The sequence below is a fragment of the Panthera onca genome, chromosome A3, assembly GCF_046562875.1.
Source record: "Panthera onca isolate mPanOnc1 chromosome A3, mPanOnc1 haplotype 2, whole genome shotgun sequence".
NCBI classification, from domain to species: domain Eukaryota; kingdom Metazoa; phylum Chordata; class Mammalia; order Carnivora; family Felidae; genus Panthera; species Panthera onca.
The window spans coordinates 108,854,790-108,871,790 of record NC_138341.1 but is presented as its reverse complement, the minus strand read 5'-3'; the positions used below and the strand labels follow the sequence as shown (position 1 = coordinate 108,871,790).

The window sequence follows — 17,001 nt, the reverse complement described above, 5'->3', positions numbered from 1 at the left end:
CGGAACTGTTTGGTCGCCTATCCACTGCCCAGGACTGCGGGCCTTCCTTCAGGGCGCGCAGCGGTTTTGCTAGTCAATACCCCAACACTACTCGAGTGCCCCCACATTCTTGTGCTTCAGTTTCCCTCTCCTCGCCTATCAGGTCTTGCCCAGGTAAGAAGCCCGCCGACAAGGGACATTTTGCAGCACATGAAGCTTTTCAAAAGTCAGATTTATTAAAGTATAATTTACATACAATAAAGTACAATTGGAGGAGTTTGACAAGTGCATAGGCTTGGAATCATCACCACATTCTAGATAAGTTAGTCACATCACTCCCAACTCCCATCAGGCCCCTTTTCCGTCTTCCCCACCCCGCAGGCACACAGAAGGTAATGAACAGTAACCTACTGGATTGTGAGTTCTTCCAGGTATTACACCAAAGAAATCAGTCATTTAAACCGCCAAGCCCAAAATACACCGGGAAAAAGGACTTTAGTGAAACAATTCTCAATATGTAGAAAGCCAGTTTGTGGCCTTGTGGCACCATTAGTAGGTACATTTCAACAGTCTGTTTCACAAGTGCTGGGATTAAGTCCCCAAAAAGGCTACTTACACTAGAAAAATTATTTTTGCACAAACACACTCCTTGGGCCTTAACTCGTATCTACTGAATCTTTCAAGATTCTTTCAAAAGGCTCCATAGGCTAAAGAAACACTTCCCTATAGCACTGCTAGTCTTCTAAAGCACACATGGCTTTGGGTTCATAAAGCTTCTTAAAGTGTTAGTTTTGCTAACAAAATTGGCAAAATAACTAAATATATAGGATTTGGTCTATACTTCTGTTCATTTCTTGAGTTAAAGGTAGAAGAATACCAAAGTAATTTTGGCAAATAAATCCTCTCCCCCCAAATACCTTGTCAGCTACTGTACTTGGAATACTTTTATTGCTGTATCAATGTATTATTTATCAGGCTCCCCTGGACTGAAAAAATAAACACATTTCTAGAAAACAGTAGCTTGAAGTGAATTCCCTAGGATACCTGCAACAGTCATGGTCCAAATGAAGGCACTGTCTTGTGATGTTTGAAATTCAAATAACGTTTATTTAAATTGAAAAAATTAAAACTGCATTTATAGTCAAAACCCTTTTGTTATGAAAATCATGGGTATTTCTAGGTTAAGGCAGAGATATTTCTAGGTTAACAAGACCAGATTTGACTTTGGACTTTATTCTTTAAACAAATTGTAAAGAATGGAGGAAAAAATAGGTTATTTACATAAAATATCTACATATGTACTGAGAGGTACAGATTTGGTGACAGAAGAGACTTAAGTACATGCTGGCATCTCAGAAGCAGTTCTCGAAGAGCTTAATTTTATTTTCTTGGATTTTAAGAATGCCTAAGATCCTTCTTCATCCTCGATCTTGGGAGCCAAATAGTACTTTAAATGTCCCATATCTGCAATTTTATACTCTACAACTGAAAGAAGACAGGAACATAGTTAATTATTGGGAAGGACTACATATACTACCTACAAAACAAGGTACCTTGTTTTACCTACAAAAAAACTTATCTTACCAAGGGGTACATCTGCAGACATACTGAGTGTTACTGTAGGAGAGAGTGGAGTGGCTTTTGTAAAGAAGTTCAGGTATCTCAGTGCAAAAGTTAGCTGAACAGGCTCATTCATCTCTATGGTAACCTAAGAGAAAACAAAAGATTAATCCTATTGAAAAACATCAAGAAAAATTGCACGCATGTTTAGAATATACATTTAAAAACAAACCAAAACCAAAACTTTAAAAAAAAATTTTTTTTTAACGTTTATTTTTGAGAGAGAGAAAGCATGAACAGGGGAGGGTCAGAAAAAGAGGGAGACACAGAATCTGAAACAGGCTCCAGGCTCTGAGCTGTCAGCACAGAGCCCGATGCAGGGCTCGAGCCCGCAGACCGTGAGATCATGACCTGAGCCGAAGTCAGATGCCCAACCGAGCCACCCAGGCACCCCCAAAACTTTTTTTTTTTAATGTTTATTTATTTTTGAGAGAGAAAGAGAGAGAGAGAGAGAGAGAGAGAGTGAGAATGAGCAGGGGAGGGGCAGAGAGAGAGGGAGACAGAATCAGAAGCAGGCTCCAGGCTCTAAGCTGTCAGCACAGAGCCCGACTCGGGGCTTGAACTCACAACCCACAAGATCATGACCTAAGCCAAAGTCGGATGCTCAACCGACTGAGCCACCCAGGTGCCCCCAAAACCAAAACTTTTATTGGTTACTTTGGAGAGTGGTATGAAACTAATTAAGACTGATAAATAAAGCAAAAGAATCAAGTATTTAGTCTGCCTTTCTCGTATTAACTGTACCTCAGGTAATCCAATTATGTGTTAAGAGAAAGCTGCTCTTCATGGGAATATTTCTAATAAATGAAGAATGGAATGTGTTAATACATTACAACCCTAATGACAAGGATTCTAAACAATTATTATGGTTGCTAAAACAATGTATCTAGACACCTCATGCCTACTAGAGGGAGGCACACCACCATCTATAAAGTATTCTTACTCCCAAACACTGAATATTAAGCCTCTAGAGCTGGAACTACCAGTTTATAGGAAATACAGGTTAGAGGAGCATATTAATTGACATAAGGGATACAATGGGCAAAATCCAGAGTTTGGGAAAACTCAATGACAAAGGACTTGCTTCAACAAATTGTAATGGGGGGGTGCACAGAGACTGAATGGAGAACCAATAGATTAAAATAAATTTGTGGGCCCATCAACCAAACTATAATGTGTACAGCCTATAAAATCTTGATTCAAACAAACTTCTAGGGGCACCTGGATGGCTCAATTGGTTAAGTGGTCGACTCCTGATTTCAGCTTGATCTCACAGTTCAAGACATAGAGCTGATGTACTGAACATGGATGGATCCTGCTTGGGATTTTTCCCCACCCCCCCCCCCGCCCTTCCCCCACACCACACACTCTCTGGCATGCTTGCACTCTCAAATAAACATAAACACACACACACACACACACACACACACACACACACACACACACACAAAAACCCTGAAATAATCAAGGAAATAGGAAACACTGAAAAATTCCTTAATATCAAAGAATGTCATAAAATGTTTATGCTTCAGATATAAAACATATTTATAGAAGAACTAATGTTTGAGATTAAAACAAAAAAAAAAAAAATCCAGATTGGCAGGGGAGTTATTAATTCAGAATTAGCCCCTGGACTTTTGTTAGTAATAGTTTTAAGTCTTCATTTAAACTTGAGTTTTACCTTCATTTAAACTGAAGGTTGACTACTCATGCAAGGGACTAGAAAATAGTATCTAATATTTACTATAAACTTACATTGTCAGACACTGTGTTAACCACTTTGAATACGTTACCATATTTAATCCTAATAATCCTATGGAGATTTCTAGAACCTTCGATGGTCCTTTCATTTACAGAGTTAACTGATGCTTTGGTTCAAAGGCAAGTTTTTTTTTAGTAAATTACAAAATATTAGTTTATAAATACTCTAAGGATCTTAAAAAAGCACCCAATTTATAGGAAAACCTTAATTTAAGGATATTTAGTAATTAGAGTGTTATTGCTAAATGGGGGGAGTTCTCTAGGCCCCCTATTGGGCCTTCCATGCAGAAAGTTAATATAAAGATCACATAAAGAGCTCCTAAAAGGTAGATTTTTACCTCCAAGTAGATACTTCTGTTGATTTACAATTACCTTGCTATAAACTGAATGTTTGTGTGCCCCCCCCCCCCACTCATTCATGTTAAAACCAAATCACCAATGTGTTGGAACTTGGAGGTGGGGCCTTTGGGAGGTGCTTTGTGCTAGTACCCTTATATAAAAGAGGCCAGCTCCTCTGACCCTTCCGTGAACCAAGAAGCAGGTCCTCACCAGACACTGAATCTGCCAGTTTCCCAGCCTCCAGAACTGTGAGAAGTCAATTTCAGTTGTTTATAAGCCATTGTCAATGTATTTGCTATAGCAGCCCAAACCGACTAATGTTAAGCAGGGTTATAATTCTCTTCAAAGTATTTTGTTTACTTAAAAACTTACAGCTTCCTCCTCTTTATCGACATTACTTGTTTGTGACAACTTAATATTTCCATTTCCTAGTTCTCCACTTGCAGAAAACTTCACTCCATCTTTTGCACAGGAAATTACAACAGCATCTCCAATATGACTGAGATCTCGGCATATACGTGCAAATTCACCAGAAGGCATCTTTACTACACAGCTATACTCTTGTTCCTATTTAAAAAAAAACAAACAAACTTAAAGGTCAGTTGCTGGAAATTAAAGATTTGGCATCCTCACTTTCTGAAGACTCAGCATGTAGACAAGAATTCAGAATTTAAGATTTCCTGATTACTTTGAAATATTACTCATTGTGTGATTTCTTAACACACTCTAATACTCAAAAAAATAAATGCAGATATAAAACAAGTATATAGTAAGAATAATCATAAGAAAACTAAAATTAGAGTTTAGACCTGTAATAATAAATGCGCTATCCAGGGAAAAGAGCCTCCCCTAATCACCCTCCAAGGCTAAATCAAGAGGGCATTAGCCCATGACATATAAACAATGATGGATGTTGTAAGCAGGCCCAACTACTTTCCAAAACAAGATAAAAAATATTAAGCATTTTCAACATCCCAACATCTCTTCTCTCTTTTGATTTTGATAAACCTAACCTTAATGAATTTGTTAGTATAGCCCTAAAGTATACTCTTTAAAAAAGGGGGGTGGTGCAGGGGCACCTGGATCACCCAGTTGGTAACCGTCTGACTTCAGCTCAGGTCATAATCTTGTGGTTCCTGAGCTTGAGCCCCACATCAAGCTCACTGCGGTCAGCCAGTCAGCACAGAGCCCACTTCGGTTCCTCTACCCAACCCCGCCCCTCCCCTGCTTTCTCTCTCAAAAAATAAATAAAATATTAAAAAAAAAAGTCTTTAAAAAAAAAAGGGGGACAGGTGCCTGGGTGGCTCAGCTGGTTAAGTGTCCAACTTTGGCTCATGGGGTTCTTTCCCTCCCTCTCTGTCCCGCGCCCCCATTTTCTCTCTCTCAAATTAAATAAACTTAAAAAAAAAAAAAAAAAAAGCATGGAGGTTAATGCAAATATTCATTTAGCGGGAATGAAATGATCCATTTTAGAGTACTGTAGTTTAATGAAATTACAAATGACTAAGTACTAAAAACCCCACTTTGGAACATGTATCAGCAGACATATAGTTGTTGGGAACTGGGCTTTAAATTGTATTAACAAATATAACTATTATGACTTGTGTACAGTACACTCAGGAAATTTCATACTCACTGGAATTCCAAGTTGTTCAACATCTAAATCCATTAACTTCATTTCATAGTCTGAAACCTTTTCTTGGTCTACCAAAAGAAAGCAGATTGAAGAAAAGCATGTAAGTTTATAGCAGTGATGTAAAGTTTTACAAACATTACCTTAAATTTCTCACAACTTTGAGAAATACTTAACACTGCATTTAAATTTCCTCTAACTTTGTAGAAGAGTATGACTTACTTGGAGCTTCGAATACTAGTGCCAGGGTGTCTGCATTATCTTCCGCCCTTAGTGTAATGATGTCTTCATTGCCAGCACATTTTAGTATTTTGGACATGCTAGAGCACAGAAGACACAGGATTTAAAACTGACACCACGTTCTCAAGATCGTTAATTTCTGACGCAATTAAAACAAGGAGTTGCCATTTATACCCATTAGGCCGTCCAGCCATTTTGGAGTGCAATTTGGCAGTATTTATACTTTAACAAGCACACACCCTACCAGTAGCAATTTCAATTCTGGACATAAAAGAGCAGTATTTTATGAACTGCAAATCCTTTTGGTAGGTGAAGCAAATTATTGGGTCGTTACGATCATTAAAAATCTAAGATACCCATTAAAACACACTGCATGTAGTCCGGGTATTTCTCCTAAGCCTTAAGATTTAAACATGGTTATGTACTAGACAGGTAACGACCAAAAAGTTGCAAGCCACTGCCCTGGAGAAATTTTAAGTCCAGAAACTTGGGGTGCTCACTGAAACTTTGTAAGAATAAAAGACCGGAACCAACCAATTGTCCCTAGGTAGAGTGACAGAACTAGGGCACGCTCTAAGTCAATCAAGCCATAGATTTCTCATCCAAGGCCGCCAGGACCAAATGGCCAAAGAACTGTGCAAGTCTCTTCCTGCCACCGCAGAGAAGCCGTCATTTTCCCGCCACCACCCGCTTTGTGACTTTGGCGCGGAAAGAGCCGGTTCGCGCTGCTGCCAGCGCGGGCTTTCCGAACCGCGCGCTCTGCTAGATCCCGCCCCTCGGTGTCGCAGGCCAATGAGATGGCGCAGATGGTCCATGTGGGCCAATGAAGGCCCGGCTCACGCAGGCGCTCCCGCCAAGAGCAGGAGATGGGGGTGCACCAGAGCCCGGCTCTCGGCAACCCCAGGGCTCACCTGGTGAGGTTCACACCCATGGCCAAGTTGCGGTCGCAGCGGTATGTGTCGAAGCCCTCGGAACGCAGGGTGAGCTGCACCAGGGAGACATGGGAGGAGTCCATGCTCTGCAGGTTTACGCCGCTCGAGCTTATGTCCCAGCAGGCCTCGTTGATGAGATCCTTAAGTGCCTCCAGCACCTTCTTCAGGATGGAGCCCTGGACCAGGCGCGCCTCGAACATGGTGGCAGAGTCGCAACGACGCGGCTACAGGCGAAAATAAGGAGGAAGTTGTAGCCTGCTTGGGCGTCACAGGGTAAGAGCGAGCCTGCAGACGCACAAGCCCGAGACCCAGGAAGATAACAACCAGCCTGCTGCGCCAGCAACCGTTTAATACAGCCGCGTCTGCGAGCGCGCGCTCTCCGCCTCGGCGCCCGTATGGACACGTCACCACGCTGCTCCGCCCACTGCCCGGGCGGAGAGACTCCAGGGCCAATAGTGCCCCAAGTCTGCAGGTAGCCCGCCCTCCCCGAACACCCATTGGAGGATTGGGTGCGGGGTCGGAGCAGGAGCGCGGAGCCTCCACCTCCTCTAGAACCACTTGCGTTTTTCCCCTGTTCTGGAAACCCGGACGCTTGGCTAGTGTAGGCCTCTGTGAAGGCCAGGCCCAATTCGGGGGTGGGGTGGGCTTTGAGTTAGTTTTATGTTGCCTCCTCAACCTCCCGCTTCAGGAGTAGAAAGAATTTAGCCGCGAAAGTGAAAGCAAGACATAAATCCAGCCTACCAGGAGTAAAGGGCGCCTTGCAGCCTGAGGAATTAGTTGTTTTAAATGTGCATTTTATTTTTGCTATTATCGAGGTGATATGCTCCTAAAAGTCAGTAAAGAGGTATACAGTTATGACTACAAAATCATCTCGCTCCCCCCGCCCCGTACACACGCACACCAAGCTCGTGTCATTTACTGTATACAACTTTTCTAGGCTTTTTTTTTCTATACAAATACACATTTTTAAAAAACAATAGTGGATTTATACAGGAAACTTCTGCAATGTACTTGGTAAGATATATTTAATTTTATGCCACGAACATATTTATGTCAGCATTTCTTTAAAAGATGGCATAATATCCTATGCATGTAACCTAATTTACCAATTTCTTGTAATTACAAACACCTTTGAGCATTTAGCTGATTTTTATGAGATCGACTCCTTGAAGTAGCATACACATTAAAGTTTTGATAAATGTTACTAAATTGACCACTGAAAGACTGCAGTTTACCTTCCAACCAAGACTGTGAGCATGCTCTTTTCTCCATATTTTCCTAACAGTGGATATTAGCAATCTTGTTTTAAAGTCTATGCTCATTTTTGTGAAAATTCCAATTTCTAAATTAAAAAATTTGTTATAGATTGGACATCTTTCATATATATTTCTTGACCATTGTATGTTTATATCTTTTCTATTAAACTCTTTTTCCTGAGGCACCTGGGTGGCTCAGTGGGTTAAGCGTCTGACTTTAGCTCAGGTCCTAATGTCAGAGTTTGTGGGTTTGAGCCTCACCTGGGCTCCCGTGCTGAGCGCTCAGAGCCTGGGCCCGGAGCTGTTGCAGGTTCTGCCTCTCCCTCCCCTGCTTGTTTTCTCTCTCTCTTTCAAAAATAAATAAATATTTTAAAAAATAAGTTCTTTTTCCTATTGATTATAGGGAGCACTTTATATATTAATCATTTCCCCATTTCATATATTCTCCCCCATTTTGTCATGTTTCTTTTGCTTTGCTTATAGCATTTCTCTTTAGTTGTGTTTGCTATCTTGGTCTGTAGAATGTTTTTCTACTACATATCTTGATGTGGATTTAGTTTTATTTATGCTGTCCAGGGAGTTTTGTGTCCTGAATCAGAAGATTTATGTATTGCATCATATCTAGAATATTCTCAACTCTTAGGGCTTCACATATTGCCTTTCCCTACACTATTCTCTCCCTCTGGCAATTCTATTGGATGAATCTATTTCATGGAAAGTAAGATACCTCGAAGTATAATGCACCATTATTTTGTGTAGCACAAGAAAAAAATATAAAATGTTAACTGGTCACACAATACTTTATCATTTAGAATTTCTATTTTGCAATTTTTGAAAGAAATTTTGGTTTATTTAAAATATTTGTGTTGTATATTACTCTGTGCATACATAAAAATACAAAATAAATTAAGACATTCTTAATATTTCTCCACATTTAGTTTCTCACAGTTGCTAATACTGCTGTTTTTCCATATGCTAGCATACTCTGTTATCACAGGTGTTGATGATGCAGCATTCTCAAGAGTGCTACTCTCTGGTCTCTGGAATCTCTTCCAAGTCTCTGCCACCCGTTTGTAAATTAAAGAAAAAAATTTTTAAAGTTTTTAATATATATATATTTAAAATTTTTTTTCAATGTTTATTTTTGAGAGAGACAGAGACAGAATGCAAGTGGGTTAGGGGCCGAGAGAGGAAGACACAGAATCTGAAGCAGGCCTCAGGCTCCGAGCTGTCAGCACAGAGCTGGACGCGGGGCTGGAACTCACCAGCTGTGAGATCATGACCTGAGCCAAAGTCAGTGCTCAACCGACTGAGCCACCCAGGTGCCCCAATATATATATATTTTAATGTTTCTTTATTTTTGAGAGAACACGCACATAGGTGAGCATGCGTGGGAGAGGGGCAGAGAGAGAGGGTGACAGAGGATTCCAGGCAGGCTCTGTGCTGATAGTGGAGAGCTTGATGTGGGGCTCAAACTCAAGAACCACAAGATCATGACCTGAGCCAAAGTCAGATGCTTAACCAACTGAGCCACTCAGGCACCCCATAAAAATGTTTAAGTCAATTTATTTAAAGTAAAACAAATAAGGAAACAGTTCACCCATTTCTCCCACCCCCACCCCCGACCTCTAGCAACCACCAATCTGTTCTCTATTTGTGAGCTTGGTTTTGTTTTTGTTTTAGGTTCCATGCAGAGATCATATGGTATTTGTCTTTCTCTGTCTGACTTATTCACTTAGTATAAAAGCCCTCAAGATCCAACCATACTGTTGCAAACAGCAAGATTCCATTCTTTTCTATGGGTGAATAATATTCCATTGTGTAAATACACATATATATGTATCATAATTTCTATATAAATTCATCAATGAATACTTAGGTTGTCTCCATCTTTTCAAGTTAATATTTTCATTTTCTTTGGATTAATATCCAGAAGTGGACTTGCTAGATTATATGGTAGTTCTATTTATATTTTTTATTATTTTTTAATATTTATATTTTGAGAGAGAGACACAGAGAGACAGAGACATAGTGCGAGCAGGGGAGGGGCAGGAAGAGAGGGAGACAGAATCTGAAGCAGGCTCCAGGCTCTGAGCTGACAATGGAGCTTGAACCTACGAGCCATGAGATCATGACCTATGCCAAAGTCAGACACTTAACCGACTAAGCCACCCAGGTACCCCTGGCAATTCTGTTTTTAACATTTTGAGGAACGTCCATACTGTTTTCCATTGTGGCTGCACCAATTTACATTCTCTCCAACAATGTGGAAGGGTTCCTTTTATTCATATCCTTGCCAATACTTGTTATTTTTTCTCTTTTTGATAATAGGTGTGAGATGATATCTCATTGTAGTTTTGAGTTGCATTTCCCTGATGGTTAATGATGTTGAGCATCTTTTCATATGCCTGTTGGCCATCTGTATGTCTTCTTTGGGAAAATGTCTATTCAGATTTTCTGCCCAGTTTTTAAATTGGATTGTTTTTTGCTATTGAGTTGTGTAAGATAGTCCTTTATCTGTTACATGATTTGCAAGTATTTTCTCCCATTCAGTAGGTTGCCTTTTCATTTTGTTGATGGTTTCGCATTTGTAAATTTTGATACTGGCACCTTCTTACTTTATGTATGATCAACTATTCTTTTGCATATATTTTAATATCAAAACGTAATAGTTTCATTCATTTGTATTTTCCTTTCTTATTCTGTTTGCAAAATGGGGAATTCTTTGCAAAATGGGGAATGTGTTCCCTCCAGGAACTCGGCTACTCTGTTTCTTTGCCTTTTGCTTACATAGTAACATTTGGTTTAATGCTAGATCTAAGTGTAATGGATTTGAAGGCATTTTAAATGGCAATTAAATTCCACCCATGTCGCACCCACAGTGCAGGTGATCAGATGAAATGAAGACATATGAATGACTACGATCTGTGGTCAGAGAAGGCCCTCCAAGGTAGTAGAATTTTACACAAAATCTAGCTGTTTGGAGAGTGGAAGAAAGAGTATATTCGGCTGGGGCGCCTGGGTGGCTAAGCGACTTCAGCTCAGGTCATAATCTTGGGGTTTGTGGGTTTGAGGCCCCCGTTGGGCTCTGTGCTGACAGCTCAGAACCTGGAGCTTGCTTCAGATTCTGTGTCTCCCTCTCTCTCTGCCCTTCCCCCACTCACACACACTCTCTCTCTCTGTCTCTCAAAAAATAAACATTAAAAAAAAAAAGCATTCTAGGCTGAAAGAATAGTATGTTGAAAAGGACAGCACACTTAGAAGATTGTTCACATAGTAGTTTGTTTTAGAATTCAAAGATTTTTTTTTATGGGCAATTTCCCCCAGTTTTATTGAGATATAATTGACATATAATAGAACTCAAAGATTGATATGTCTAGAACACATTGAGAAAAGGGGAGTGTGGTACAAGATGAAGCTGCAAAGGGAAGCAGAAATGAGAGCTTGGAGACTTTGCAAGTGCAAGGGAAAATTATCAGAAGGTCACTGACAAGATCTAATTTGTTTTTAGAGGATCACTTCAACATCTGGTAAAGATGCTATTCCAATCAGCGAGAGAAACAATGTATTGATTATCAAACTCATTAAATGTCTAGGAAATAATAAAGCTATAGACTCTTCCTAATAACTCTTCACCAAAATAGATTCCAAAATAAATAGATTAAAGAATTAAAATTCAAATGAATGGAGGTGCCTGTCTGGTGAGTTGGTACAGCCTGTGACTCCTGACCTCAGGGTTGTAAAGTTTGAGCCCCACATTGGGTGTAGAGATTACTTAAAAATAAAATCTAGGGGCGCCTGGGTGGCTCAGTCGGTTAAGCGGCCGACTTCGGCTCAGGTCATGATCTCGCGGTCCGTGAGTTCTAGCCCCGCGTCGGGCTCTGTGCTGACAGCTCAGAGCCTGGAGCCTGCTTCAGATTCTGTGTTTCCCTCTCTCTGACCCTCCCCTGTTCATGCTCTGTCTCTCCCTGTCTCAAAAATAAATAAACGTTAAAAAAAATTAAAAAAAAAAATAAATAAAAATAAAATCTAAAAAAAAAAAAAAAATAAATAAAATAAAATAAAATCAAATAAATGTAAACCCAAAAAGATGTGTAGAAGTCTTCTGGTGATTCTTCTGGTGATTATGAGATCCTGCTATGGGTTTCTAGATATAAAAGGAAAAACCTCATAAAACATAAGAAATGGCTACATAAATTTAAAAACAATTTTTTTAATGTTTATTTATTTTTGAGAGACAGAGCATGAGTGGGAGAGGGGCAGAGAGAGAGAGGGAGACACAAAATCTGAAGAAGGCCCCAGGCTCTGAGCTGTCAGCACAGAGCCCGATGCGGGGCTCGAACTCATGGATCATGAGATCATGACCTGAGCCGAAGTCAGATGCTTAACCAACTGAGCCCCCCAGGTGCCCCCCTTTTTTTTTTTTTTTTTTTTTGGTGCCCCCCTTTTTAAAAAAAATTTTTAATGTTTTTAATGTGTTTTTTTTTAATTTTTAAAAATGTTTTTTTAAAACATAAGTTTTAAAACTTCAGTATGCGTGAGAGCACTGTGTTGGTTTCCACGCAGAGAACCTAATTCAAACTTTTCACTTTTCAAGAGAAAAGGTGACTTTATCAAAACAAAAGCCGAAGTAGGTAGTTTCCAGTGTCCAAGGCTCAGTCTTAGTAAGTATGGAAAAAATGGTTACCCACATTAATAAACAAAGGAAAGTTAATTAAAGGGAGACAGAATTATAACCTACCAATTAATGAAAATTGTGTTAATATTTGTTGATAGGAAGAAATCAAGGAAGTGGGCACTTTCATGCATTGAAAATAGGAGTATAAATGGTTTACTTTTTCTCGTAGGAATTAGGTAATGTGTACAGAAAGCCTTCAAATTTTATTTATTCTTTGACACACAAATTCAAACTCCAGGATTTTTTCCTGAAGAAGTAATGGGGGTACTTACCAAGATGAAGCATGTTTATTTCTTGTAGAATTATTAAAAATTCCTCTGAGGGGCGCCTGGGTGGCTCAGTAGGTTGAACATCAGATGTGGGCTCAGGTCATGATATCACATTGATGAGTTTGAGCCCCACATCTGGCTTTGCGCTATGGGGAGCCTGCTTCCGATTCTGTCTCCCTCTCTCTCTGCCCGTCCCCTGCTCACTCACGCTCAAAAATAAACAAACATTAAAAACAAATTATAAAAAAAAAAAAAATTCCTCTGAAAGTGGAAATAACCTTGAGGTCTAACAAAATACCGTTAAGTAACAAAATGCTGTTATGGTAAATCTGTAAGAATACTAAACGGTCTTTGAAATACCATTCTCAAAGGGCATATAATGATAAAGAGAAAAGTCAGATTATGAAATGGTATAAATAGTAGTATTCCAATTTTCTAAAATTGTTATATCGAGGTATAAGTGCACAGAAAATAGAATGAAAATGCAATAATGTAAATAATAACAACAATTATGTGTGGCTGGTGATACCATAAATGATTGTAATGTTTTCCATTATATGTCTCTGCATTTTCCATTTTATTTTTCTGCATTCTTCATCAGATATGTATTGTTGATCAGAAAATGTTAATGAATGTTGGGAGAGAAAAATGCTGTAAACTATTTTATATAATTTCTGGCAAATTTCTTTACAAGGTGGTATCATGTGTGAGTGATTCTCGATTCTAGCTGCCCATTAGAAACACCTAGGGAGCTTAACAACAACCAAAAAGCCTATTTCCTCTAGGCTCCATCTCAGAGATTCTTATTTAGTTGGTCCAGGGTGGGCCCTCCATTCGTATCTTTTAGAAGCTCTCCAGGTAATTCTAATAAATAATGAGGCCTGAGTAGTACTGTCTCTCACCATGTGTGATCAATAGATGAATATTTGCTTAAAGCTTAAAGCTCCTCCATGTAGACTGTTGGTTTGAAAAAAATCAGACCTACAATTTGCCGAGAGGAAACTGACATTATAGTTTAAATGGACTAATGATTGACTAAGTTTGTGGGAGGGCAGGATTTGCATTTTTGAAGCTTTAAGAAGTTTGACAATTCTGCAGAGTGCACTCGTAATTCCATTTTGCATGTTGCCTCATTATACTGAGTAAGGTTTCCCTGAAAACACTCGTCAGGCTAAGAACTAGAAAGGCGACATGGAGGGCAAGATAAAAAGCAGATAAAGCCTGTATTTGTTTATTGACAATTTTTAAAAGAAGTTACTGTTTAAAGAATTATTAATTCTTCCGATGTAATAGAAGAAAATTCTTCAGGTAACTGAAGAATTATCTTGCTTGTACCAATGTAGTTTTCAAATATCAGAAAGGGGGGAGGTGTTTTTATCGTAGAATAATAATTATAGCAATAGCTGTCCACTTACACTGAGTTCACAGTCAGCCTGAATATTCGGGGGGGGGGGCGGTTTAAGAATCTCTTGTTAGTGACCTCAACTAATCTAAGTAACATCTAAAAATAATGGAACTAATGAAGGAATGCAATGAAAAAGTCACTGTAAACAAGATATGCTACAAGCCCAGAAGAAATGACCCTAGGGAAAGAGCTATTATGAGGATTAGAAAAGAAAAATCAGGAATAGAGGAGGAGGTGTAAGGTAATGTAAAGGAACAAAATCTTTCTTCAGGCTGGAGATAAGGGGAGATTTTTAAAAATTTCTTTCTTTTTTATTAAATTTTTTTTAAATTTTTTTTTTTTTTTAACGTTTATTTATTTTTGAGACAGAGACAGAGCATGAACAGGGGAGGGTCAGAGAGAGGGAGACACAGAATCTGAAACAGGCCCCAGGCTCTGAGCTGTCAGCACAGAGCCCGACGCGGGGCTCGAACTCACAGATCGTGAGATCATGACCTGAGCCGAAGTCGGCCGCTCAACCGACTGAGCCACCCAGGCGCCCCTAAAAATTTCTTTCTACAGTTAAGAGAGAGCTAGACCCTAAAGCTTGCCTAAAGGCCTATTAGTATGACTTTCAGAGGTCTGAGTACCTGTTCCCTGCTCTCTACAGCACTGATTTCATTAATGTACTTGGTCTAAGATCAGTTAGCCCGGCAGGGCTGAGAGCAATGGCTGAGAAGTTTGTTCAGGCCAAATTGTAGGGGCTTATCTACCCTAGTAATCATACTGTCCATTCTGAAACTCTGATTTGTATGCACAGCTCTCCAGCCTCCTTTATATTAGGCTGGGTTTGAAAGGCAACAGCTGAGCTGGAAGGACTGCTGTGATGCTTACTTCTCAGTTGTGACCTTTCAATTATGTAAGTACCCTAACAGTAATGATCTGGATACAAACACCTGCTGTCTCAGAGGATGACCTTGTTGGCTCTCTGTGTTGACATCCTTCTACATCCTTTAGATAATAAACCTTGGTTAATTTACTCAATACGTGTCTGGTGTTTAGATGAAGAAGTAACCGCTGACATTGGTCAAAATGGTGGTCACACAGTCCTCAACAGATTAAAAGAGTTTTAAAATTACCATTAGTATGTTATTTACTTTTATAAGTAATAAAAGACAAAATACAAAAGCAAATTTTTTTTAATGTTTTTATTTATTTATTTATTATTATTTTTTTGAGACAGAGAGACAAGAGTATGAGCAGGGGAGGGGCGGAGAGAGAGGGAGACACAGAATCCGAAGCAGGCTCCAGGCTCTGAGAGCCTGACGCGGGGCTCGAACCCACGGACCATGAGATCATGACCTGAGCTGAAGTCGGAGGCTTAACCGACTGAGACACCCAGGCGCCCCAAGCAAAGCTTTCTATAAAGTATGGCTTAAAAGGAGTGGTCTGTTTCTCCCCTTCCCCCCCCCCCCCCCCAAAAAAAAACCCACCAAGTATTTGTGCAACACTGTTGGTAGAAAACAAAGCACACCTAGGAGCGCCTGGGTGGCTCAGTCGGTTAAGCGACCAACTTTAGCTCAGGTCATGATCTCGTGGTTGGTGAGCTCGAGCCCCGAGTTGGGCCCTGTGCTGACAGCTCAGAGCCTGGAGCCTGCTTCGGATTCTGTGTCTCTCTCTGCCTCTCCCCTGCTCACGCTGTCTCTCAAAAATAAATATTAAAAAAAAAAAAAAAAAAACACACCCGGATTCAGTGTTCCTCCATACCTATTTTACTGTCACTCTCAAGCACTGTTAACAGGAGCTTGGGAATATACTTATACAAATCAAGGAAACAACGCCTTTCTCAGAATTTTGGCTACTTCATCCAAAACTAAGGTCAAAATTGCTAATACGAAATTGCAACTCCTACGTGTGCAAGTTTCTCTCGCTAAATTACAGTATATTTATGGGAAGGCATCCCATTTCATACTTGTTTTACATCACTTACAAAGCAGAAAATAGGAACCGCTGAAAGAAATGTTTGAACCACACAGGTATGAATGAATTTAGGAAGACAGGCAGTATGTACAATGGTTATCGTGGACTTTGGTAACAAATAGATCTATGTTCTAATTCCTAGTGGGCACTTTCTAGCTGTTGAGACCTTGGTTAAATCATTTTTCTCTAGAACTTTTAAATCCATTCAAGTACCAAGGATGTGTCAGGTACTTCGGAGATGCACTGTGAACGAAGAAGGCAGCATTCCCGTCCAAGAAAAGGTCTTTCAACAGTCCAGAAGACAGAAGTTTGAAAAGCCGTGTAAGAACTCTGTAAAACGAAAATCATATCCACTTCCAAGCAGATTGAGATAGATAAGGCGATTACTTAGTTCAGTGCCTAGCATAATTAACACTCAATAAGTACTAGAGACAGCTTGGAGAGGCAAAGCCGACTTAAGTTTGGGTTTCACTTCCTTATCACGTGAGTCTCTCCTACACAGGTGGGCTCCGCAGGCCTTTCCACTCAGGGCCTAACAAGTATCTGCTTACACGTGTGAGGGACGCGCCCCGGTTACAGAGGACGCGAAACTAAGATCAGCAAAACACCACCCACACAAGAACCTCGAGGCTCCCACCCCTAGCCCCCGGCTACCAGTTTTACCTCTAGGATCCTGGGCGCCAGCGCCAGTCGACCAAGGTCAGGCCCGAGCTGCCATTGGCTAGTCTCCTTCGGAAACACACGCCTTTTCCCGCTTCCTCACGTTGATAGTCCAATGCACGCCTCTCCGCTCCTCTCCGGTCCTCTCGGCCCCGCCCCTACCGCCCCGCCTCCCTGGCGGATTCACGCCATTGGTGGGTCTCTGGGGCCGTGATGGCGGCGGTGCGCGTGCGCGCTCGCTCCAGGGCCGCCCTCTCGAGAGGAGCTAGC

The 17,001-nt window shown here is 40.4% G+C and overlaps 1 protein-coding gene and 1 long non-coding RNA gene across 2 annotated transcripts; both read right to left on the bottom strand.

Annotated features, from left to right (window-relative positions):
- Positions 1 to 192: 192 nt before the first annotated feature.
- On the bottom strand, positions 193 to 6,911 carry PCNA (proliferating cell nuclear antigen). Its single transcript, XM_078444244.2, has 6 exons — positions 6,484 to 6,911; positions 5,555 to 5,652; positions 5,336 to 5,403; positions 4,072 to 4,266; positions 1,564 to 1,687; positions 193 to 1,464 (listed from the first exon to the last, which is right to left on the bottom strand). The coding sequence occupies exons 1-6, from the start codon at positions 6,702 to 6,704 to the stop codon at positions 1,385 to 1,387; spliced, it is 786 nt and encodes a 261-aa protein (XP_078300370.1). The 5' UTR covers positions 6,705 to 6,911; the 3' UTR covers positions 193 to 1,384.
- Positions 6,912 to 7,114: 203 nt separating this feature from the next.
- On the bottom strand, positions 7,115 to 16,953 carry LOC145715371 (uncharacterized). The gene is made up of 3 exons (XR_014137433.1): positions 16,726 to 16,953; positions 8,707 to 8,818; positions 7,115 to 7,330 (listed from the first exon to the last, which is right to left on the bottom strand). It is a non-coding gene; the product is annotated as an uncharacterized LOC145715371 (long non-coding RNA).
- Positions 16,954 to 17,001: the final 48 nt, after the last annotated feature.